The sequence below is a fragment of the Asparagus officinalis genome, chromosome 3 (assembly GCF_001876935.1).
Source record: "Asparagus officinalis chromosome 3, Aspof.V1, whole genome shotgun sequence".
In the NCBI taxonomy this organism is placed as follows: domain Eukaryota; kingdom Viridiplantae; phylum Streptophyta; class Magnoliopsida; order Asparagales; family Asparagaceae; genus Asparagus; species Asparagus officinalis.
Genome location: NC_033796.1, coordinates 12,762,719 through 12,787,477, shown reverse-complemented (window position 1 = coordinate 12,787,477; position 24,759 = coordinate 12,762,719). Strand labels below are relative to the sequence as shown.

The 24,759-nt window shown below is 32.4% G+C and overlaps 3 protein-coding genes across 5 annotated transcripts in view; all 3 read right to left on the bottom strand.

The window, feature by feature from the left end:
• Positions 5,018–7,123, bottom strand: LOC109833048 (pentatricopeptide repeat-containing protein At3g14580, mitochondrial-like). Of its 3 annotated transcripts, none has more exons than XM_020400587.1 (2): positions 6,686–7,123; positions 5,018–6,487 (listed from the first exon to the last, which is right to left on the bottom strand). In XM_020400587.1, exon 2 carries the CDS (start codon positions 6,381–6,383, stop codon positions 5,169–5,171), a length of 1,215 nt encoding a protein of 404 aa, XP_020256176.1. In that variant the 5' UTR covers positions 6,384–6,487; positions 6,686–7,123; the 3' UTR covers positions 5,018–5,168. The 3 variants fall into 3 exon arrangements, with proteins under 3 accessions (XP_020256176.1, XP_020256177.1, XP_020256178.1); XM_020400588.1 differs by having other exon boundaries at positions 5,018–6,483; XM_020400589.1 differs by having other exon boundaries at positions 5,018–6,439.
• Positions 7,670–19,573, bottom strand: LOC109833047 (probable prefoldin subunit 4). Its single transcript, XM_020400586.1, has 3 exons — positions 19,398–19,573; positions 19,159–19,269; positions 7,670–8,130 (listed from the first exon to the last, which is right to left on the bottom strand). Exons 1-3 carry the CDS (start codon positions 19,404–19,406, stop codon positions 7,870–7,872), a joined length of 381 nt encoding a protein of 126 aa, XP_020256175.1. The 5' UTR covers positions 19,407–19,573; the 3' UTR covers positions 7,670–7,869.
• Positions 20,622–24,759, bottom strand: part of LOC109834639 (E3 ubiquitin protein ligase DRIP2-like) — a gene marked incomplete at its 5' end in the record, with an annotated part of 10,051 nt that continues 5,913 nt past the window's right edge. Inside the window, 5 exons of the mRNA XM_020402672.1 lie at positions 20,622–21,078; positions 22,131–22,203; positions 23,000–23,050; positions 23,180–23,607; positions 24,147–24,450. Coding sequence (XP_020258261.1) covers positions 20,908–21,078; positions 22,131–22,203; positions 23,000–23,050; positions 23,180–23,607; positions 24,147–24,450 — 1,027 coding nt within the window. The remainder of the gene's footprint in view (positions 21,079–22,130; positions 22,204–22,999; positions 23,051–23,179; positions 23,608–24,146; positions 24,451–24,759) is intronic.

Genomic DNA, 24,759 nt, shown 5'->3' with positions numbered 1-24,759 from the left:
CATTTTGGGGGAGAAAACAGCTACGTGGGTGGACTTCAAGTCAGATGCAAAACGGGTCGGGTCACAATTCGGATCCGGGTTGCAAAACCAATTGCATAGAGATGCGAGAGCAATCATCCGTGATTACGGATTAAAATGTAGGCCAAAAACATTTTGGGGGAGAAAACAGCTACGTGGGTGGACTTCAAGTCAGATGCAAAACGGGTCGGGTCACAATTCGGATCCGGGTTGCAAAACCAATTGCATAGAGATGCGAGAGCAATCATCCGTGATTACGGATTAAAATGTAGGCCAAAAAAAGTACTGTGAGGTTGACGATTACGTTGCGAGGAATTAGTTGTCAATTAGCGTCAAATCATGACATCCACATTTTCCTTCGCTTTTTCATCAGCGAATATTTCAATGTCATTATGAGCCCCCCTCCCTGTCCCTTTTGATGCTACTCACAGTATTTTTTTGCCCTTTTATATTTCCGTAATTTCATTTAAGTCAATAAAACAATTTTGAACAGCAAAGGCTGCAAAAAGAATGAGATAAACTGATAAAGAGCTGAACAGTGAATAAATTAGATGTAGGGTGGGACCCACATAAATGGCTGCTGAGGTGGGGTGACAAGGAGGAAGATTTTATTGGTGTTTTTGCATTATAATCCTGTATTACTGTTGATTATTATTTAACCACCACCGCCGTGTTGAGATTAGCTATTTAAAGCGTATGCCAGTGACTCTTTTAAGACAAGGAAAGAATGTGACACCTCATTCTCAAATAAAAAAGGGCATGATTTTGCGTCGGGGGCGTTTTAAGGGCCTATTTGTTTGCACGAAAGTAGCAAATAAGTAACTGAAGTAGATGAAGTTTCTTCTACTTCAAGTAAAAAATTATGTTTGTTTCTCCGAAAAGACTACTTCAGCTACTTCCATAAATACAGATGTGACGTCTATGTGGCACTCCTACTTCCTAAATTTTTTTCCTCCCTTAAAAGCTCAGAAGTAGAGGGGAAGTGGATAAAAAGTGAGGTCCACTTAAATTAGAGATTTACCAAGGGCAGATGATCTTAAATACTATATCTAATTTCTATACAAACAAACAAATAAATAAAAGAAGATAATGAAGTATTATTTCCGCTACTTCTAAAAATATATGAAACAAACAAAACAAGTACTACTTCCGCTACTTTCTACTTCATAATTAAGGAAGTTACGTCTTTGATCCACTTCTTACTTCTAATAGTTATGTCCATCCAAACAGACCCTAAGCGAAGTTACTGGTGCTTGTTATTGCGGAGAAATTATTTGGTGGTTTTAAAGATATAAATAAAAGAAGTTTTTGCATCTCTCTCTATATTCACCAATTAAGGTCAGTTCAGACATTTTAGTATATAATGAGAGTTCAGTTGAGATTCTCCAAAACTTGTGTCTAATGAGTAAATTGGTTTAAAACATTGCTACATAGCAACATAGCAACATAGCAATGAATAAAGGATCTTAAACATTTCTATAAGAATGGAGTAGTTCGCGCATGGATAGAATGATTAAAATTCCTAAACTAACCCCTAGCGCTCTTGAATGGTGTAGGTTATCTTGAGAGGATGTTCTGATAGAATTTGCACTACATAATAAATGAATTTTCGAAGAAAGTTGTTTGGTTTTCAGTTTCTTTTGAGTAAATTGGTCACGAGAACATCTCTGCAAATAGTCTCTGTCACCTAGAACTTAAAATTGGAACTGAGATAATATGTGAGATAAATTTTTAAGGTGTTAGTCAAATAGAACTAAAACTAAAACAAAATTTTATAGTGTTAGTCAAGTAGGACTCTAACAAAACTAGAATTGGGATAATGGTACAAAATTATTCTACTTTTTTATTTTTCTATACAAAAATGAGAGTTGTAATCGCTCAAATTATTCCAAGTTTTAGCTTAGAACTAGGAGGTAAAAAACTAGAACTCATATTTATTTTGTTTTTTTTATTTTTTATTTTTTATATTTTTTTTTCTTTACTTCTTTTCTATTATGGTTATCATCATTATTAGACTATCATTATAATAATAATTGTTAATATCTTATAGTCTAACCAAAAATTATTTAATAGTAAAGAACATTCTTGTAAGCAATTATCAATCAATAATAGTAAGTTTAAAATACATAAATAATATTTATATCTTCAAAATGCATAAATATATATTTTATGGTTATAAAAAATTATCACACGTTATTTTATCAAAATATCCTGCTTTACAAAATTGTTCCTATTTATCCCACTGAAATATCCTGCTAGCGAAAAATTATTCCACTTTACCAATTATCTCATTTTTTGCATGAAAATGTCCCAATTGACTAACACCCACTAAGATCAGAAAAAGCTAACTTATGGCAAATTGCTTCTAATAGAAGATCAAGAATCAATAATAACAATAACGATGCAATCTTTTCAAGGAGGTTAGTGTGAGAGGCAATACACTTTTGATAGGTGTATGGATATTCTCTCTCTTTTTTGCTTCTCTTGTTCCTTCCGAAGGAAACAAAAGAATCAAATACTTTAGTAGCATTGAATATTTCATCCAGTTTGCTTGCTTTCCAAATAACTAATAAGCTTTGGAATCACAAGGTACATAAACAAATATGCACATTGAGCACCCAAAAATTGGATCATTGATTCCAAACAGCACATTTTAGAAGCAAAAGCTCATAGAAAATGACACATTTATTCCATACTAATTGAAATTAAAAAAAAATATTTCAATCATCCTAATCCCAATTAAATGTGGTAGAGGCTTAGGTGTATGGGTTTGAATAAATTCAAGGGTAAGCTATGGACAAGACAAAATGGGACCATATTGTTTGTTCAAGCTAGGTTTGTGCGGCTACGGATAGAAATAGGGTTTGACTTGAATCTATCTTAAATAAGGCTCAACAATTTCTTCAACGTCACTCGATTTGGGTGCCTAGTCCAAAATCCTGATGAAATTGACTTATTTTGTTTTGAAAAAAAGAGGAGATATTTTTTTTGTGTCTTGAATACCAATCTTTTTTCTTATACCTGTTAAAGGTGCAATTGAGTAATCAGTAGGAATATTTGCATAAAAAACAGTTCATTTTACTCAATTTGGACGGCTTGGAGTCCATCGAACAATCATGTCTATTTTTGTGGGAAATTCAAATCTGAAAAAAGTCCTCCCATTCTATAGATAATCACAGAGAAAGAAGAACATGCATGATACATTATTCATTATCAATTATAAATTGATGTAATCTATAAATCAACAATCACTAATATTCTATCTATGCGATCCGAGCAATGTAGCAAAAAAAAAAAAGGCAAAACGTCCACATGAATTAAAAGACTAGATTTTCATGAGTTAATAATTCACCAAACAGCTGAGCTGACTAAGTTTTTGTTTTTTAATTTTTTTAACCGAGGATTTAAATATTTTTCAAGTATCTTATTCATTTTTATGCGTAAGTTTTCATTTGGCAATTAAGTAGTTTCAATATTAGTTTTCCTAATTAATTAACAAGTTAATCGTCAAACGAAGTAACTCAAAATTTTGGAATCTTTCAAATATTTAATAAAAATTGTACACCCCCGCTCGTTCATAGAGTACCATGTATACACAGTCCACATTGTAACTCCAAAGTACTAGCACTGCAGTAGGTGTAGCGTCACATGCAAATTATTCTGTAAGGTTTTATATGCTCTATTATCTAATACAAATTAATTTATTTCTGAGAGAGCGACACGATGTCATTAAGATGACACCCTAATATTCTTCTATTGACATTAGAAAGTCCATGGCCGAATTAATGTTGATGTTATTAGCGAAAACAAAACCAAATCAATTCCTTGGTCGCTTTCTAAAAATGATAAGAGGACAAGTCGAGAATTGGATCAATTCCGAAGGTAAGGCACTTTAGCATAAGAATATTTGTGTATAGATTAGGGTCTATATAGACCTATTAAGTGTGACAGAAGCAATTAATTCCCTTCACTTGGACTTATTAAGGGATTTTTTTTTTTTTTTTGCGGTTTACGAACTCAAGGAGTCAAGGATGTTTGACATTTTCGTGCTCTTTATAGTTTTCTTGCTACGTTAGCTTTTTTTTTTAAGCCAAAAAAGTCTTTCTTTGTCTGTTGGTTTGTGAGGAAAGCTATTCTGATCTGTGTTTTTCGTGTGCGAGTTGATGCAAGAAATTAGGGGATGGTCTTTGATGAGATAAATCCAATCGTTTTGAAAAATAACGGACAGCTTTGGTGCAATCCAGGATGAAGAAAATCATAAGAATCGTTTTTTTTTAATTTGCTTTAGCTCTTATTTCATGCTAGGAGAGAATCTCAACCATCTGTATTAATTAATAGATAGTTTTCTGATCGAGGGCAAAAAAAAAAAAACTAAGAAAGAATGAATAATGTATTTCACCGTCCACTATGAACAATGATGATACACCGTGACATGATAGACAAGAATGAACTATGATAGATCTAATCAGTCTCTCACTAAAAAAGAATAAAAAAAAAAAGTGATAGATTGAAATAGTAGGTAGACCAGTAAAGTGCCAAAAAGCAAGAGGGAGGTGGGGGAAGAAAGAAGAAGATAAAATCAAATTGATCAAAATAAAGAAAGCAAGTAGCGTCCATTATTTCCTAGTTTCTTCAGCTACCGTGTGTTGTTTAAGGAAAACTAGAGAAGGAGCAGCGGTGGAGTACGGAGGTAAATTAGGAAAACTAGGGCAGGGTAGTATGATGGTGGTTGAGTTATTGAGAAGTTCGATATCTGATGCAGGTTATGAGATTTTCTTACAGTGTAAAAATAAAATAAACTATGGATAAATATCTATATGAGAATACCACTACAAATTAAAATACTCATAAAGAGATGTTTGTTACTGCAGGTGGAAGTTCTCCAACAACAGGATGCATTAATCCAATTACTATCAATGATCATGGTTCCTCTTAAATAGCGTTTAAAAAAAAAAACACAACACCAACAACAAATGGCACGATTTGTGACAAATGCTCTTTAGCTTTAGAGGTGCGTCATGGGTTATATAGCCTCAAATCTAACAAGAATACAGGACACGAGACAAAACTTTTTAAAGGTGATTCTACATAAATAAGAATCAAGTAAAAAACCAAATCGAACGCTGATCCAAGTCTCTTTTATTGAGATTCTAATCTAAAGACACAATTAGTTCATCAATATGTGAACTCAGAGAATAAGAGCACTCCATCTCGTGAAACAAGCATTGAACAACCTTCTTCCATGTTCCCATCCTTGGAACAAACCCCTGCATCACCATCTGCTTCAAAACCATATCAACATCTTCTAGAAGCTTCTCACTACAAAAACCCTCAATAGCCAATTTATACGACAAAAAACTCGGGCAAAAGCCTTCAGAGACCATCACAAACATAATATCTTTAGCCTCTGCAAACATTTTCGATTCAACCAAACCATAAACAAGCGCTTGATAGCTCCCAGAGTTCGGATAACATCCCTTAAGCTTCATTCCCTTTAAGAGCTCGATCCCCTCTCTAACCCTCCTTTGCTTGCAAAGACCCGAAATCAAAACATTAAACATTACTGTGTCAGGATAACATTTCTCTCTTTCCATTCTGTCGCATAACTCAAATGCTTCATCAACTCTCCCATGTTTACATAATGAATGCATCAACGTCGAATAAGTAGTAACATTCGGTCGACGCTTGTGCTTTGAAATCTCATCGAGCAACAAAAATGCAGCATCGAGCTTATTCCAATTGCACAAACCCTTGATGAGAATGTTAAAGCAGCAGGTATCTAAAGCAATACCCAACTTAGGAGCGCTCAAGAAAACCTCATGTACAGTATCAAACTGTTTATTATTCACAAGCATATTAAGAACACAATTGAAGGTTTTAATTGTCGGCCAACAATGGAACTCTGGCATTCTTTGAAGTGTTCTGATGGCTTGTTCTAGATTGGCCGCTACATGCCCGTAAATTTTGATTACCTGATGGAAGAAATCATCAGAAAGCCTGCATTTCTCTTGCTTTGCCTTTTCTAGTAGAGGCTCGATGGCGTCGAATTTTTTTGCACGGGCAAGTTTGTCGATGAGTAAACTGTATAGAGCCTCGCTGGGTTTGTAATCAATACGAGCTGAGGCTTTATCGAATGCACCTATGATAAGTTGAGGGTCTCTCAAATGCATGAAAATTTTGAGGACTTCATTGGGTGCAAGCCAGTCTTTATGGTCTAATCTTCGCAACCAAAAGCCATCATTTTCCCTTGTGCTATTGAATCTAGATAGAGTAGATGCTGAGCATTTTGATATGTGAATTGTTCTCAAAATGACACGATTGAGATCGGAAAAAGAGCCGAAGACGAGTTTTTTGTAAGCAGCCATAGGGGTTCCTGTTTCATTGGCAATTCGACAAACACTTGCAATGCGAGATGTGCAAGCTTGTGCAGAATCACATGATATCAGCAGCCCAATTTTCAATTTGCTTTCTTGCCGCAGATCAAATTTTTTTTTTTAAAACAAATCAGTATCTAGTAAATAAAGTTTTTTTTTTCTTCCTTCTTTAAAACAACAGAAGATGAATACTTGGAGAGGATCTAAATACAATTACGACAAATTTAGCCATATTTAAAGTGCTACGTATTTATTTTGGGGGAAAAGATGCATGGAGGTTCAATAGGAGATACCTTGAGAGGTGAGGTGGCGCCAAGTCCTTTTTCGGAATTGCTGGAGTGGAGTAATGCTACTGTTTTGAGTTTGGTTGCTTGCCAAAATTTCGACCAAAATAGCTCACCGAAGTAACAGGCTAACAGCTCATTAGCAAAGATTATGCCTTCACCAAAAAAAAAATTCCTTGATATAGAAATGCAGAAAATGAGCAACGTGGAATCGTAAATAGAATACAACTATTTAATGCAGATAGCGTCGAAGAATGAAATCAAATTCTCCCCGAGAGAAAACAATGCTCCTTTTTCTTTTTCTTTTTTACACATGACCCACTCTAGAAAAGAATCACAGAGTCATATTGAAACCTCACAACCGTCCGGATTGATCTTTGAATAGCTCGCGATAAGTGGTATCTAGACGCCAGAACTTTTGGTTTGTTTCCAAAACTAAACTTGGGACCTTTCTTATAGTAACTCAAAATATTGTCGTTGTTGTTGTTAATTTCATTTTTCGGGTTTGTTAACTTTAGAATGCAGATACCAGACTCCTAGAGAATAGTTATAACAAAATCTCATAGACCTCTCCCGTTGTCTCGTCTATGGATAAAAAAGATTTCCCATTATATCGTAGCAAACTTTACTGCGAAATTACGAGCTCCATTGCCTTCTTTGTATTCGTGTGAAACTTTTAGCCGATAGAACATAATTCAGCCTAGCACACACGTCTTCGACCAAAAGACGTTACAGTGTTAAAATCGATACATCCTGTGATTGCCTGAATAACAAGCAACACAAACTGGTGACTGCAAAAATGTAGACGAGCGCTAACCTAGGCAGTGGTGTTCGAAGCCATAAAAACGACGAGATATATCAGCAATAAGTGAACCTTTAAACTATAGAATGCTGCGCATCATCAGGTTCGTTGAGCTCGGGGACCATAATTCATGAAGACTATACAAACAAATTTTCGACGATACGTGAAACAAAGCTCACTTTGCAGGCAGGTACTCAAGGAATCTAGCATATATTGCATACTAGCAAAAACAGAATCATAAAAATACTAGAACTTTCACTTTCAAATTTGCACAAACACCATAGCTAATCAAACATAAACAAACAATCAAAATGCCACAAAAGTATCAAGCCATACAGGAGTAAGTCAAGAACTCCAACGACTAGAAATGGGGCGATGCAACAGACTTGAATCAATCCTCCTCTAAATTGATGGAGTCCTTAAACTTCCCATAAAGGATCTTCTTCAGCTCCGCCATTTGAGCAACCAATGATTCCTTCTCTTCCTCCAGTTTCTCAAGATCCTTGCTAGCTTCCTCTTTCATCTTTTCTAACCGCTCCTCAACATCTTCCCTTGGCATGTGAGTGAAGACTTCACCTATTTGGAATCTGACCACATCCTCGTCAGAGAGGATAAGCTCGTTCCCCGCATCCTCCAAGCTTTCATTTAATTCCTGCAGCAGCACAAGGGCAATTAAGGATCAAGAATGAGTTTATAATGTAATTTTCATGTTTTTGGATAATGTAAAAGAATAGCATTGTCTGTGGTGCAAAATTCATGGTTGTGACTTTTTTCTTTTCTTTTTTCTTTTTTCTTTTTTTTTTGCATCTGAAGTTATGGCTGTTTAAGAACTGACATTTGATATGATAATAAGGAACATTATACTAAGTTTGAAGTTTAAAATATAATAATTATAGTCCATCGCCCACTTCTTCCGTAACTTTCTAGCACATGCATTAAATTCAGGCAATTTAATCATTGAAAGATGGGGCTTCGAAGAAGAGTGGTTCGATTTAATTAGATTTGGTCATTATCAGTTCATCTAATAATAAATGGTAAATCCTTCAAACACGCATCCAGACTGTTGATAATCATGTCAGCTTGACTCAACCTGATGCAAAACCTATACATAGAAGGGGCAGGGCTTGTAAATATTGGTGTGATTTAATCTTCAAAGGAACAATGAAGGAAGGGTAAGAACTCTAAGAGTGTAAACCACCAACCATGATGACACTTTGTTATAATTCTTGTCTTAATAAAGTTAAACCATGCCAGGCAGCTTTTTGCGTATGAAGAAAACAAAGAAAAAGGAAATTCGACAAGATTCAATACTAATTTAAGAATCCTTATGTAAAAGACCTAAAATTTAGTTGAAAGGATGATGAGGGAGCTAAACCTATCTTTTTGACATCAATTTTACTCTAACTAGCCTCATTTTTGAGCGAGATACATCAACAGAATTAATCAATAAGAAAGTTCGAGCATAAAGCGGCAAACATGCCTCCACCAGTCGATTGGAATCTCAAGTGTTTCAGTAAAAAAAGTTTTTTAGTTCAATAACTTTATTCATTAAAACACAATGTTTGTGATGACTAGTCGGTAGTCCTGCAGTGACTTGAATTAACCTGAGTCTGTTGGCAAACTATAAGACTTGTTTGATGTAACTTAAAGGTTTTAGGGTACTTATTTCGAGCTATCAACATTCAGGGACCTATGTCAAACTACCAATGATTTGCAGGGCCAAAATCCTGAAAACCCAATTTATAAATCTCTAACATGGATTAACACCTCCAGGGGTTGCTAACTAGCGCATTCTGGTTGACATATCTATATTTCTTACATGTTATGACTCTTGGTTGAAACCTGCGGATCCAAGCTAAAAACTGATGCACTAGGACTCTTCATAGAAACGCACTAAATAATAAGTAAATGGTACAGTACCTAATCCTGCAGATAGTCCCATTTCCTATCTAGACAGGAAAAACTTACTGTTTGCTTCAGAATAACGAACACAGACAGGAATTTACCTTGAAGGAGAACATAAAAGCTTTCCAAAGAATTCTGTAATGCCTTCTTATGTTTTTACTGATTTTTTTTCTTGTTATATATGAGTGGTTAGAAAGTTCATATATGAGTGGATAGAAAGTTTGTACATAATGAAGAATAAAAGACAATGTCAAGAGACAAAAGAAAAAAGAAGGAATTGAATAAGAATTGCTAGGTTTGTGCATGATAAAGAGCAAAAGACAAGATAAGAATCCATAAATATATTAGGATATACTTGGATCAAATAAATTATATTATTACTCATAATTGATATGGATAAGAGACAAAATGTGTTGACAATCTTAAACTATAAAACAGATTGTATTGACCCTTTAACATAATTTTTTAATGCAAGCAACCCCCAAGATTAATTTTGAAAATCTCTTGGTTTTGTGGAAGAGTTTGGATGTAAAGAAAAATGTTAAATTATCTAATCCGATTAAAGTATGATCATATAAGTTAACCCCATACGTGAAATTTATTTTAACCAAAACTCATATATAAGTATTATAATTGGCATTGAGATCAAAAATACGTGTGAGATTCTCTTTGACTTTAATACAAACAATATCTATTTATATATTAATAGTATAATTGCACTTTGTGATTTGAAAAGAAATCAAACATACAATATAATTAATTACTTTAAAATAATCTAATCTAATTTAATAGGAAGAAAATAGATGACAGTACTGTGAAAAAAGTTGTAATTTTATAATTCATAAGTCTTAAACAAATAATCTATTCTAATAAGAAGAAAATAACAAAGATACATACTTGTTGAATGAGATAAAAGTACGATGAAAATTATTGTAATTTCTTGATCTAAAAAACATCAAATATACAATATAATTAATTGTTTTAAAATAATCTAATCTAATCTAATAACAAAGGCACACACATGTAGAAGGAGATAAAAATGGTATAAAAATTATTATAATTTCTTGGTGGCTTATATATATTGGTATATGGTGTTGCATGTAAGAGGATAACAATAATAAATAGAGTTCTATTTAAATAATAATAGTATGATTAAATTTTGAAACTAATTGTGCAGTACTTTGAACTACTTCAATTTTAGTCGCTGAGAGATCGTCATTTTGTGTGTAATTATTAATCATATAGCATATGAATAATTGTCTGCAGATTGATATTTTTAATCATATAGCACGTGAATAATTGTTTACAGTTTGATCATTGATCACATATAAGAGCGAGGGGGTAAATTTGGTATTTAATAAATCGTCTAATTAATCTAAGCGTACCGTGAACTACTTGAATTTTAATCTGTGAGAGATCGCCATGTTGTATGTAATTATTAATCATATATCATGTGAATAATTGTCTCAGTTTGGTATTATTAATCATGTAGCACGTGAATAATTGTTTATAGTTTGATCATTGATCACATATAAGAGCGAGAGGGGTAAATTTAATATTTAATAAATCGTCTAATTTACCTAAGCTGCTCTTTCTTTCAGGTTTACATTTCAACATTTCAATTTAAACTATATCCTTATCTTCATACTATGTATATCCAATAAGAATTCATCAATTTATCAACTTACTCTTACTTAATGGATTAATATTTGAATTTTAAGGGTATTTTTGTGTACTAAAAGATTTTTCTGAACTCCTGCTTTTAAATGGAGTATGATATAAAGTCTCTTCATATCTTGTATGGATCCCTAAGTATCATCAATGGATAGAAAGTTTGGTGGATGGTCCACTTAAGTTGACATAATATATATATATATATGGGTAATATGTACCTAAGGAGGCTCCTTAGGGTACATCTAAGGATGCATCTCTCAATGTATGAATTGGGCTACTTTAATGGACGATCCGCTCCATTCATCATGATCTAAATGTCTTAAAATATCTACAAAATTAAAATCATGATATGTGAATATTTCTAACACATATTTTTCATTGTCTTTTTTGTTGTGTTGTTATAAACCGTTAATTTTACTATCACTTGATGCATTAGTAAAAACAATCAAATATACCTAATTTTTTGTTTACATGATATCCAAATCATATAGATCAAAATGAACGGAGTGGATCAAGTAAATTGATTGCGTATAATCTAATTTTCAAGGTGCATCCTTAGGGGCTGTTTGGTTGCACACTTTTTGAGAAAACTTTTTTCAAAACATCTGACAATGGTAAATTTGTAATTAAAAGTTTTTTCAGAAATTTCTGTAAATTGTGTTTGGTTCAACAAAAAATTTACAGAAATATTTTCTATAAAATATCAAAACCAAATTTTACAAAAAGCAATTTCCTCTCAAAATAAGAGGAAATCACCAGAAATCTGACACATACCATATTTAATTAAAAATCTACCAAATCTTGTTATTTTCTATAAAGTTATGAGCTATTTTCTTGTTTTGAACCAAACAAGCAAAGTTTCTATAAAGTTATGAGCTATTTTCTTGTTTTGAACCAAACAAGCAAAGTACAAAAAACAAAAAAATTAGTACTTTTTAATTTCTCAAAACTTTTCCTATAAATTTTTTAAGAAATACAAGGAAATCATATTTTAAGTGGAAAACATTTCCTATAATTTCTAGAAATTGAATATATATATATATATAGAGAGAGAGAGAGAGAGAGAGAGAGAGAGAAAGAAAGAGAGAGAAACTCCTATCAACTTAATTTGATGTCCACCAAACTTCATAGCCACTCATTTATTAATATAAAAAATATTTTCATATCATGCAATGATCCCTAGGCAATATGAGTGACTAAAAAGTTTGGTGGATAACTTTTTGCTATCCACTTAAGTTGACACAAGTTTTGCTCTATATATACATATATATATCATAGTATAATGAGAAGAAGGCATTATAGAAATTTTGAAATGCTTTGTCCTTCCTCAAGGTAAATTCGTCCCCAAGTCCTCCTTCAAAATAATCACAGTAAATTTTTGGAGAGCTTGTCTGGCACGCTTTTGAAATTCACTTACTTAACTGGATGAGTCTTCATGTTTCCTACACAACCTATTAATACGATTGTTGTATCCAAAGTTAGTTTGTTCGTGCATTCATCACTCTGAAACAACAGTTCATGCATTAATCATTCTGAAGCAACATAAGTTTTTCCTATCTAGATAGGAAATGGGACTATCTACAAAAAATAAGTATTTTGATGACTGAGATTGATGATCACATTAAGTTTTTACTAATTGATTGTTTCCACTACTTAAATCTTTAATTGTGTATATTATTTGATTGAAGGCATGATTTTTAATCTTCTTTTAGCCGGCTTGTGACATATCTCTATGTGGTTAACTTTTAGATAACGTGAAAGGAGTGATATGAAAAATATTAAAATCGACATAAAAATAATACTTGAGAAGAAGGGTTCTGCAGATTTATTATTACTTTTTGGTGAAAGATTTGAACTAAAATTCAATAAGATTAAGTGGCTATCCTTACAACTAAAAGAAAAAAAAGGAAGGGTTCGACAGGTGGTTTGAGGCTCTAAGATCCAAAAAAGTATCTGTATCTTATCTGAACTGTTTATAACTTGTAGTAGATTTTTTAAGCAGAATAAATTATAGTTCAATCCATTGTAAGAATAGGATTTTCTAACTAATGAAATTAAGATATCACCATGTTATAAATCCTATTATTTTTTTAATTTTCAATTTTTTATACAGGCTGAATTCTTAGTATGAACCTCTTTTCTTATAAATCAGAAGAGGCTCATCATACTCCTAAGATATCAAATAAAAAAGTCATGCATAACTCATAAGCAATTGGTTGTAACTCAGGCAATGCTAAAGAGCATGATAAGCCTATAGTCCTTGAAGAAAGTTGCCAAAGAGATTTAAAACAATACCGGACGACGTGATAACTATACATTCCGGAATCATACTTGCCCCTGAATGAAGATAAATTTCACCTAAACTGAAAATTAACAGAGGAAATATGCAGGTTCTATAATTTATTAACAAATATGCTGATGCTTACAATATGACTGTAGAATCTGATTTTATAAGGGCCCAAGGAGTAAACTTTCTGGTTAATTCTTATGTTTCCCTTTAAGATGAGTATATTTCTAAGGCTTCTTTATGATGTCTAAGTAAGAAAGTCTACTAAGGAGCCTAAAATAGCAAAAAGATGATCCCCCAGAAATTGGTACCTGTACCTTTACTAAGGAGAAAAACTTCTCTGGATAAATCTCGTTCTTGCTCTTTAAGATTAGTATATTTTATAAGGTCGTTAATGATATCTAAGTAATAAGCCTAGAGCCTAAAAGTAAGAAAAGGTTAACATACCTAATAATTCTATGATTTTACTACTACCAACTAATTTTATGTGTATAAATAAATCCAAAGAAGAAAAAAAGAGACAACAAGGCATAGGAACAGCATCAAAGTTTTTATATGTCCAAAAAATTTATGTGTCATGTGTGCTTTGAATCAGGAATTTTCTAATTCTTTCCCTCAACTATAAATACATGCAGGTCGGCTGGGGGCACGAAGATAACACTGAGTATTTTGATCAGGAAGAAAGAGGGAGATAACCACTCTCATTCAAGGTGTATCCACCCAAATGCTTCAAATATAAGATAGATACCTCTAATAGAAGAGCCATTGCTTTAAAAAGCGGTCTCGGAGTGCCCGCCTAAGCAGCCGCTTAAACCTAACCGATACCTAGGGTGCCCGTCTAAGTATTGGGAGCGCCTAGGAGAGAACGGACTGCTTACGCGGACTATACGATGTTAGAAAGAGGTATGTATATTGCTTGATTAAGCATAGTAATGGTTGAAGAGAATTAGCCAGGTTAAAATGTACTGAAGATCAAAACTTTATGTGCAAGTCTATCTCAAGCAAAATAGTAAGGATATGATTTGAATCTTTGAAAACAATCCTTCTTCTCTTGATGTTAAAAATATCTATGAGCCGCTTATATGAGCTGCTTAAGCGTCCGCCTAATCGCCTGGGCGCTAGGCGCTTGGTTTGGCGCCTAGAAACGCCTAGCTCTTTCTAAAACATTGAGAAAAGCTAATGACGATAACACCATGGATAACTTCCATATGGCTCCAAATCCAAATCCATCTCCAATATAGGTTTGTTAAGCCCCCATGGAATAAACCCTATTCAATCTCCAGCTCACAGTCAAGAACTTATCCAGGGTGTATCAAGGTGTATGCATATCCTGTAGGGCAAGTTCGTTTGTGTGCCAAAAGTTTTATCATACAAATTAACTAAAGTGGAAGATATATATATATATATATATATATAATATATATATATATATATATATATATTATAATATATATATATATATAATATATATATATATATATAATTTACATTTAATATATAATATGTTCTTTATAATACTATTTATTATTATATTATTATTATAGTAACTTTTATTATTAAATATATATTACTATTACATAAAATTGTATAATTATTAGTTTATTAGATATTATTTATTATAAAACAAATAATATTATAATAACTAAATAATAAAATATTTACTTTATTGTATAGTGTATATATTATATTATTATATTATTATTATTTATTAATATATCATTTAGAGTTTTTTGTATTAATAATATTTATTTATAATTATTATATTATCATATTGCTTTAACTTATTAATATATAATACATTCCAACATATAATATTATTATTTGTATGTTATTATATTATTATTATTATACTATATAGTTAATCTAATATATTAGTAATATTTAGTAAATAATATAAATTATATTAACTAATTAAAATATATATAATATATATATATTTAAATATATTATATATATATATAATATATTATATATATATATAATATATATATATATATATATATATATGTGTGTGTGTTGTGTAGTGTGCTAGTAGCGCGCCGCCGCACTGTGACGTGTATGAGAAAAATGAGTATGCTTGGTAGTGAGGTGGCATATTCCCCTCCACTCATTGAAATCGGGGCCCACATTCACATGGGTTGGGGAGTGGTTGGGAATTGGAATGAGTGGATGAGAATAATACACCTCACTACCAAGCACAAAATTTGTGCATGGTACCAACTACCAAACATACCCATTTCTCTCTCTCTCTCTCTCTCTCTCTATATATATATATATATATATATGGTGAAAACTTGTGTCAACTTAAGTGGATAGGGAATAGTGTATCCACCAAAGTTTTTAACCACTCATATTGCCTAGGGATCCTTGTATTATATAAAAAGGTGTTTTATATTAATAAATGTGTGGCTAGGAACTTTGGTGGACATCAACTTAAGCTTCTTTAGCTCGGCTTGTGACATATCTCTATGTGGTTAACTTTAGATAACGTGAAAGGAGTGATATGAAAAAATATAAAATCGACATAAAAATAATACTGAGAAGAAGGTTCTGCAGATTTATTATTACTTTTTGTGAAAGATTTGAACTAAAATTCAATAAGATTAAGTGGCTATCCTTACACTAAAAGAAAAAAAGGAAGGGTTCGACAGGTGGTTTGAGGCTCTAAGATCCAAAAAAGTATCTGTATCTTATCTGAACTGTTTATAACTTGTAGTAGATTTTTTAAGCAGATAAATATATAGTTCAATCCATTGTAAGAATAGGATTTCTAACTAATGAAATTAAGATATCACCATGTTATAAATCCTATTATTTTTTTAATTTCATTTTTTATACAGGCTGAATTCTTAGTATGAACCTCTTTCTTATAAATCAGAAAGCGCTCATCACATCTAAGATATCAAATAAAAAGTCATGCATAACTCATAAGCAATTTTTAACTCAGGCAATGCTAAAGGCATGATAAGCCTATAGTCCTGAAGAAAGTTGCCAAAGAGATTAAAAACAATACCGACGACGTGATAATATACATATCAACTAATGAAGTAAATTTCACCTAAACTGAAAATTAACAGAGGAAATATGCAGGTTCTATAATTTATTAACAAATATGCTGATGCTTACAATATGACTGTAGAATCTGATTTTATAAGGCCCAAGGAGTAAACTTCTGGTTAATTCTTATGTTTCCCTTTAAGATGTATATTTCTAAGGCTTCTTTATGATGTCTAAAGTAAGAAGTCTACTAAGGAGCCTAAATAGCAAAAAGATGATCCCCCAGAAATTGGTACCTGTACCTTTACTAAGGAGAAAAACTTCTCTGGATAAATCTCGTTCTTGCTCTTAAGATTAGTATATTTTATAGTCGTTAATGATATTTAAGTAATAAGCCTAGAGCCTAAAAGTAAGAAAAGGTTAACATACCTAATAATTCTATGATTTTACTACTACCAACTAATTTAATGTGTATAAATAAATCCAAAGAAGAAAAAAGAGACAACAAGGCATAGGAACAGCATCAAAGTTTAATATGTCCAAAAAATTTATGTGTCATGTGTGCTTTGAATCAGGAATTTTCTAATTCTTCCCTCAACTATAAATACATGCAGGTCGGCTGGGGGCACGAAGATAACACTGAGTATATCAGAAGAAAGAGGGAGATAACCACTCTCATTCAAGTGTATCCACCCAAATGCTTCAAATATAAGATAGATACCTTATATAGAAGAGCCATTGCTTTAAAAAGCGGTCTCAGCCGCGCTAAGCACGCCTTAAAACCTAACCGATACCTAGGGTGCCCGTCTAAGTATTGGGAGGCGCCTAGGAGAGAACGGACTGCTTACGCGGACTATATCGATGTTAGAAAAGGTATGTATATTGCTTGATTAAGCAAGTAATGGTTGAAGAAAGAATTAGCCGAGGTTAAATGTACTGAAGATCAAAACTTTATGTGCAAGTCTATCTCAAGCAAAAAAGTAAGGATAATGATTGAATCTTTGAAAAACAATCCTTCTTCTCTTGATGTTAAAAATATCTATGAGCCGCTATTATGAGTGCTTAAGCGTCCGCCTAATCGCCTGGGCGCTAGCGCTTGTTTGGCGCCTAGAAACGCCTAGCTCTTTCTAAAACATTGAGAAAGCTAATGACGATAACACCATGGATAACTTCCATATGGCTCCATCAATCCATCTCCAATATAGGTTTGTTAAGCCCCCATGGAATAAACCCTATTCAATCTCCAGCTCACAGTCAAGAACTTATCCAGGGTGTTAAAGGTGTATGCATATCCTGTAGGGCAAGTTCGTTTGTGTCCCAAAAGTTTTATAATACAAATTAACTAAAGTGAAGGATATATATATATATATATATATATATATATATATATATATATATATATATATATATATATATATATATATATATATAATATATATATATATATAAGTTACATTTAATATATAATATGTTCTTTATAATACTATTTATTTTATATTATTATTATAGTAACTTTTATTATTAAATATAATTACTATTACATAAAATTGTATAATTATTAGTTTATTAGATTATTTTATTAAAAAAAATAATATTATAATAACTAAATAATAAAATATTACTTTATTGTATAGTGTATTATTATATTATTATATTATATTATTTATTAATATATCATTTAGAGTTTTTTGTATTAATGATATTTATATTTATAATTATTATTATCATATTGCTTTAACTATATAATATATAATACATTACCAACATATTAAATATTAGTATTGTATGTTATTATATTATTATTATTATACTATATAGTTATCTAATATATTAGTAATATTAGTAAATAATATAAATTATATTAACAATTAAATATATATAATTATATATATATATATATATATTAATATATATAATTATATTATATATATAAATAATATATATATATTATAATATAATGTGTGTGTGTGTGTGGTGTGCGTGTGCGCGCGCATGTGCGTGTATGAGAAAAATGAGTATGCTTGGTAGTGAGGTGGCATATTCCCTCCACTCATTGAAATCGGGGCCCCACATTCACATGGGTTGGGGAGGGTTGGGAATTGGATGAGTGGATGAAGAATATATCACCTCACTACCAAGCACAAAATTTGTGCATGGTACCAACTACCAAACATATACCCATTTCTCTCCTCTCTCTCTCTCTCTCTCTATATAATATATATATATATATGGTGAAAACTTGTGTCAACTTAAGTGGATAGGGAATAGTGTATCCACCAAAGTTTTTAACCACTCATATTGCCTAGGGATCTTGTATTATATAAAAAGGTGTTTTATATTAATAAATTGTGGCTAGGAACTTTGGTGGACATCAACTTAAGTGATAGGAGTCTTGCTCATATAAATATATATATATATATATATATATATATATATATATATATATATATATATATAATATATATATATATATATATATATATATATATATAGACACACACACACGAGCCAGATCCCTTCAAGCTTCATATTCATATATTCATAAGAAGTTGTGTACACCATCCAGAATCAGGAACTGGATGATGGAGCAGAATACTAAATACATTGATCTCGTTATACTTTGTCCTCTGGTATTCATTTCTAATGTCGATGACACAAAACTTGAAGTAAATAATTGGGAGAAAGCCTGTTTAATCCAAGTCCACAGCTCTAAAATTACAGCTTGTTGTTGAAGCCCTCCAACAAAATAGCAACCTAAACATCCAATTAGATACAAATTCATATAATCGACGATATAAACAACAGAAAAAAGCGTACTTTGGCGGCCTTGATCTCATCCTCAAGCTCATGGAATCGATTGTTGAGTCTCCCAAATTTGTTGATGTTCTGTTGGTCTTCCCACGTCACCTGCGTCTCTGAACCGTCCCCCTTCAACCCGTCACCACAGAAAACACAAGCTTGTGATCAATTTCTACGGTTCTTTCTAGTAATTAAAAGAATCGAGAAAGAGAAAAATGGTGCTTTTTGAACTTTCGGAGCTAGGGTTTTGGATTTACCTGCTGCATTGTCTTCGGACCAGCGCTCGTTACTGGATTCGCGGATTCGGAGTTTTTGAGCTTTTAGTTCTCGATTTCTAGGTTTTTTGTTGCTGGACTCGGTCTGGAGTTCTGGCGAGGGGATCGGATCTATATTTGTGAATTTTTTTTCTTCTTTTTCGGTCGCTAATTAGCAGTAAGATACCTGATAGTTTCCCCTAATTCTCACTTATATACCCTCACTTGGTTTTGTAAAACATTATATTCATGTCGGAACTTTATAATTCAATTATCTTTTTTTATTCTTTTTCTTTTTTTATAAGATTTCATTTACGCGTCATTTGCTTATAAATCAATAATCTTTGTTTTATTAATATACACACATGTAAAAGCATCATCTAATCTAACCATTTTTTTTTCATTTTTTCTTTTAGCTGGTCTGAAATTTATCAATGGATAAATATGTTTACTGACAAAAATTTCATGTCCAATTTTATAATCTTGTTTGTTTATATACATAAATTTATTTTAGCTTGTTTATAATCACTTGATAAACAAATATGTTTACTAACAGATATGACTTTCCAACTAAACAAATTAAAATAGTAGAAACATTAACAAATAGAAAATTATGTTAATTCAAGAAAGTGGGCCAATATCAAACCAAGTATTTAAACAGGTTTGAAAGTATTTAACAAAGATACAAATATTATCAAGTGACATTAACAAATACGGGCAACAAAGAAACAGAAATGGTATAATCAAAACTGTATAAGCTCTCCAATGACACAAATTTCACCTATAAATACATTATCACATCCAAGAAAGTCTTACAAGCAACAATGGAGCTTATTGGCTCATATTTATTGCTTTAAATAGCGCAAGCAAAAAAAGGGGGGGGGGGAAAGAAAAAGAAAATAATTTTTTTTTCATTTTTTCTTTTAGCTGGTCTGAAATTTATCAATGGATAAATATGTTTACTGACAAAAATTTCATGTCCAATTTTATAATCTTGTTTGTTTATATACATAAATTTATTTTAGCTTGTTTATAATCACTTGATAAACAAATATGTTTACTAACAGATATGACTTTCCAACTAAACAAATTAAAATAGTAGAAACATTAACAAATAGAAAATTATGTTAATTCAAGAAAGTGGGCCAATATCAAACCAAGTATTTAAACAGGTTTGAAAGTATTTAACAAAGATACAAATATTATCAAGTGACATTAACAAATACGGGCAACAAAGAAACAGAAATGGTATAATCAAAACTGTATAAGCTCTCCAATGACACAAATTTCACCTATAAATACATTATCACATCCAAGAAAGTCTTACAAGCAACAATGGAGCTTATTGGCTCATATTTATTGCTTTAAATAGCGCAAGCAAAAAAAGGGGGGGGGGGAAAGAAAAAGAAAATAAAACAGAGACACTGAACAAAAAGGAAAAAAAAAACAAGAAAAAAGCAGATTCTAAAACTCCATCAATTATGATGTAGCAGAATAATTGATTGAGGGCATCCTATGAAGCCGGAGCTCTTTGGCTGTAATTGAGAACCAGAACAAAATCTTTGGCCGAGGTGCCAATTGTTGCCTGCACTCTTTGTGGGGGTTGTGACTGTAGCCAAATCTCAGCCAAGTTGTACAAAGGAAGTGCAGGGTTCACTATTTGGCCGCGACAAGTAATCTCCACCTGTTACACAAAGTTGATGATTTGAGTTAATTACAGATTGAATGATTAAAGAACTGAACGTGACAAACCCTAATGCAAGTCATTGAGAATTGTTGCATTAACATCATAATCCATCATCTGCAGGTTAACCTGACTTTTGATCTAAATTTGAGGGTAACCCTCTCCAGATATCAGACTTCAGTTTCTTTTTTAGGAGAATTAGATCTTTTGCAGAGTAAGATGAAACTTTCTATTTAAGTATATCACTCCTTCTAATTCATTTTGATGCTTGCGTGAACCCCCAATATAAAGAACACCATTATGCAAAATCATAAATTTATAACTGATGCAGCACACTTATCCTAATGACCTCTTTATTTGTAGATAATATGGTTGTAACAAGCTGCAGGTTAAGAAAGCGAACTAATCCTAATCAAGTAGGAAAGAAAATTGATCTTACTTACAAAGGATGTTACGTCATTAGACATAACGACCCTTGGCACAAGGAAGATTTATGTTAGGTTGTCAGTCTTGAATTTTCAGAGTTACTGTACCATAATGAACCAAAACAAGAATCCAGTGCATCATCATATTATGATAGTAGTCTGGCAATCAAGGCTCTGGACCTATTTGCACCCTGAACTATCAAATTATCCCTTCTTACCCCTGAACTCTTTTTAGTCCCTACATATACCGTCTAAACTATTGAATTCGTCTCATTATCACCCCCATGAACTATTTTTCCTCTCACAATGCCCCCTAAACTACTGAACTAACTGCTGCTTACCTACTGAACTACAACTTCTAGTACCAAGTTGCCACTTTTTGTTTATTATTTTGTGGGTGTTTTAATTGGATTTATGAGAGGAAAGTGACAGTTCAGGGGGGTAAGGTGAGAACGAAAATAATTCAGGAGTAAGCATGAACGAAATTAATAGTTTAGGGGGCAAAGATGATACCAAAAATAGTTCAGGGGCAAGGAGGGACAAATTTGATGGTTTAGGGGAAAAGCAAGGACTGAAACCTGTAATCAATAAAAAGTACCGATATATTTGAAGGAATTGAAAACCCACCTCAGATTCACTTACAAGATTGTGTTTCTTCACAAGGTACTTTCGGACGAAAGAAACAGGTAAGTTACCATCTCTACAGAAAAAAACAAATATTTAGCGTCCATGTTACCATTCAAACAAGAATAATGCACATAACAAAGCTGACAGTTAAAATTCTAGCGAAGAAAAAATAATATACAATCAGTCAAGCAGGAAAGATGAGTAACATATATTTTACCAAAGCTATTTCATAATCAAGTCTAGCATCGTATCCTTATGGTTCATATTAAGGAATATGTAGCTACAACAAGATATGACACCAATAGACTCGAAACCAAAAACTGAACCTAATGGAAAAGGAAAGACAAACTGGAAATAGGCTGGTAAAGGTCGGTTGATGTTCAAGTAGGAAACAGAAAAAAGAAAGAGATGATAAAAAATGAACAATTTCTTGGAAGTCAAAAGTAGCTTCGGCAAAGGAAGAGGTGAAGTGAAAGTCTCTCAGATGGTTTGAAGCTATATTAGAGAGTAAATAATATGAGTCGGTTGCTAAGTTAACAACGGAGGTGCATATAGATAAAGGATTCATGTTTCCAGTCCTAAGGACTTGGTACAGAAGATCTGTTTGTCTTTGTACAGATGATTTGTTTGTCTTTTCTACTTGAAATTATGCCGCATGGGGTTCATGACCATCTAAATTGGATTACTGTTTGTTATCATATTTCTTGAGTTGTTCATTACATAGATGGCACAGAATAATAAGCCTTCACTTCTAGATGTCAATGATACATTTCTATGGAATATATTGCAATTAAGTCTTAAATAATCAAACAATAGAAAATACTATGAAATGATGCATCAAGAGTTAAGTTGAAACCAATAGAACTCACTTAATCCTCAAGTAACATGTAGATGTCCGAGGCAATACCGCATCTCCTTTCCTAAACACAATATAACAAGCATCAGAAACAGAAAGGTGTTAACATTTATAGTTTATAGAAATACTACCGAAAACATTTATAGTTTATAGAAATACTACCGAAATCTTCAAATAGGGAAATAATTCTCACTGGTCAATAGCAGGAACTAAAGCGAGCCAAATTGGACAATTCCTCCCTTCATGAGTAGCAGAAGCAGCATCTACCAGAGCTTGTGCTGAGTTTTCAAGATCTCTCTTTCTCTTGCGTTGAAGTCTTTGAGCTCTCACCTTTACTGAAGATGTAGAGGTATTGTTATTATTATCTTCCTGAATTTTGGGCTTACTTGGATGTTCTTTGACCTTTACTTTATCCAGAACAACTTCACTATCCGCACCATTTATTTGCTCTTCCTTGATATCCGAACTCTGTGAACTGGACTTAACAGCTTTTGTTCTGTTTGCTGCCTCTACTAGACAATTTAAGGGTTTCCAAAGTTCAGATTTATCTTTAGGGGATCCTTTGGTATAATCAGTGTTCTTGTTAAGTGTATAATCAGATGTATCCACAGTAGAAGAGATCTGCAAAAAGTAGTAAACTGTATCAGTAAACATATCTACAGTGAAACTGCTCCAAGAATGAAAAGAACTCTGTTAGTATGCAATACTTGCTGCATCTTAATCTGCATATATTTTTAAAATGGTTAATTGCAGAATACTTGCTGCATCTTAATCTGCAAATATTTTTAACATGGTTAATTGCAGATACAACCCCTGCACCATGGTGGCCAAATCACATATACCCCCTAAACTATTCTATAAGCACTCACATCCTGTACACCCCTTAAACTATTCTATAAGCACATGCACCCTTGAAACCTTAGAAAGCATAACTTTCTTTCCTCAATTTCAAAGCGCAATTTAGTCTTGTTTCATTAAACTGAGGGTAAAAGATAAATTATTGTCACATGGAAAAAAAAACATGACATCTCAACCTAACAGGAGAAATACTGTTGTCTGCAGTTCAGGGGGAATAGGTGCTAATAAATTAGTTTAGAGGGTGTAAGAGCGTATTTGAACTTAACCCTTTTAAAATTAAAGAACTGTCCTATTTCCTTTACCTTCCTTCTACTCTGACTTGAAGTTTCAGCATGATCTTCATCATTCTTGACCTCTTTTGAGGGTTCTTCAATAATAGGACCCAATCCACGTAAGGAGGAAGCCCTTCTAGCAGTGGATTTTGTTCTCCTTCCTGTTAAGCCTGAATGCGTTGATACTCGAGGAGTATTCACAACTAATGATGAAAGGGATCTCTCCTTTCTTTTAACAGGTAAGACAATGGAAGGCACAATTTCAGGAGCATCGACCTTTGTCCTCTTCAAAGGGAAAATCTTAGCTCGTATATCTTGTCGATTGTGATCAGCCCTACACAGAGTCTCATATTATTATAACATAAGTGTGTCAAAGGAAATAGCACAAATTAAGATTTATTGCACATTATAAAATATTGAAATTCTTTTGATGAGTGGAAAAAGATATTAGAAGGTTGAAAGCAACAAAATGAGGCTTTACAAACAGATTCCTTTACCAGTCAATAAATTGGTGACTGTGCAGTTTTGGGTATATTTTTGAAACAAGAACAAAATAATTACCTCTTATAGAGTATTAGCATGTTTATACCAAGCATTACAGGGCAGACATCTGAAAGTAAGTTCCAGTATTGTAAAACAAGCT

What these genes read in the sequence shown, in the direction of transcription:
- LOC109833048 (XM_020400587.1), bottom strand. Translation starts at nt 6,383, where the DNA reads ATGGCTGCTTACAAAAAACTCGTCTTCGGCTCTTTTTCCGATCTCAAT.
- LOC109833047 (XM_020400586.1), bottom strand. An exon ending in ATGAGATCAAGGCCGCCAAA is followed by an intron (nt 8,131 to 19,158) that starts GTACGCTTTTTT and finishes GTGCTGCTGCAG; the next exon opens with GAATTAAATGAAAGCTTGGA.